The sequence below is a fragment of the Fulmarus glacialis genome, unplaced genomic scaffold (genome assembly GCF_000690835.1).
Source record: "Fulmarus glacialis isolate BGI_N327 unplaced genomic scaffold, ASM69083v1 scaffold12531, whole genome shotgun sequence".
Classification (NCBI taxonomy): domain Eukaryota; kingdom Metazoa; phylum Chordata; class Aves; order Procellariiformes; family Procellariidae; genus Fulmarus; species Fulmarus glacialis.
This window is the reverse complement of record NW_009190925.1, coordinates 7094-7791: the sequence shown is the minus strand read 5'-3', so window position 1 is coordinate 7791 and position 698 is coordinate 7094. Positions and strand designations below refer to the sequence as shown.

Here is a 698-nt window from a genome sequence, read left to right as displayed (position 1 = left end):
AAGAGGAGTAGCCTTCAAAGTACATAGCTATAAAGGGATCTCTTCTGAGATACCACATTTGAGTGTTTGTACATGATGGGGTCAAACATCAGTGTGAAGCAGCGCGAGGTGCCAATCTCCCCCTAACTTCCTCTCTTCCTTCACAGGTCGGACAGCTCGTTTAATTTTATGGCCTTTTTCTTCATCTTTGGCGCACAGTTTATTCTCACGATCCTGCAGGCGATTGGGTTCTCCGGATGGGGAGCTTGGTAAGCAGGATGCTCCTACGGTCTTACAGCTGAGCACTCGGCTCCCATGCCTGAGAGTTTCAGGCTTGGGCTGTTTCCGTGAACTTTTGAGAAACTGGTGGGAGTCTGTACAGGGTGGAGTGGAAGAAGCTTTCTGTTTTCCTCCATGGCATAATTATATCTGCTCTTGGAGTACACAATTCTGTTTTCATTGCTGTATTGGCAGAAGTGGGATATCTTCACCTGCTTGTTCTTTTTAGCACCCTCCTACAAGGTCCATTTCTTTATACCACTTAACCAGCCAGTTTCAGGATTCATCTGATCCTCTCTTAGCATTGCCCTCAAAGTATTCGCAGCACATGGTGAACAGTGCATGATGACTCACTGTTGGCCTATAGAGCAAGTATTGTGAGAGTTGTCCTAAAATAAATGGGAGCATTTTAGTGTCTGTCCCTGGTTATGTTATAATTG

General features: G+C 45.4%; 1 protein-coding gene across 1 annotated transcript in view; it reads left to right on the top strand.

Moving 5' to 3' along the window:
• SCAMP4 (secretory carrier membrane protein 4) overlaps nucleotides 1-698 on the top strand; it is a gene marked incomplete at its 5' end in the record, with an annotated part of 8661 nt that overhangs the window by 6402 nt on the left and 1561 nt on the right. Inside the window, one exon of the mRNA XM_009586498.1 lies at nucleotides 147-248. Coding sequence (XP_009584793.1) covers nucleotides 147-248 — 102 coding nt within the window. The remainder of the gene's footprint in view (nucleotides 1-146; nucleotides 249-698) is intronic.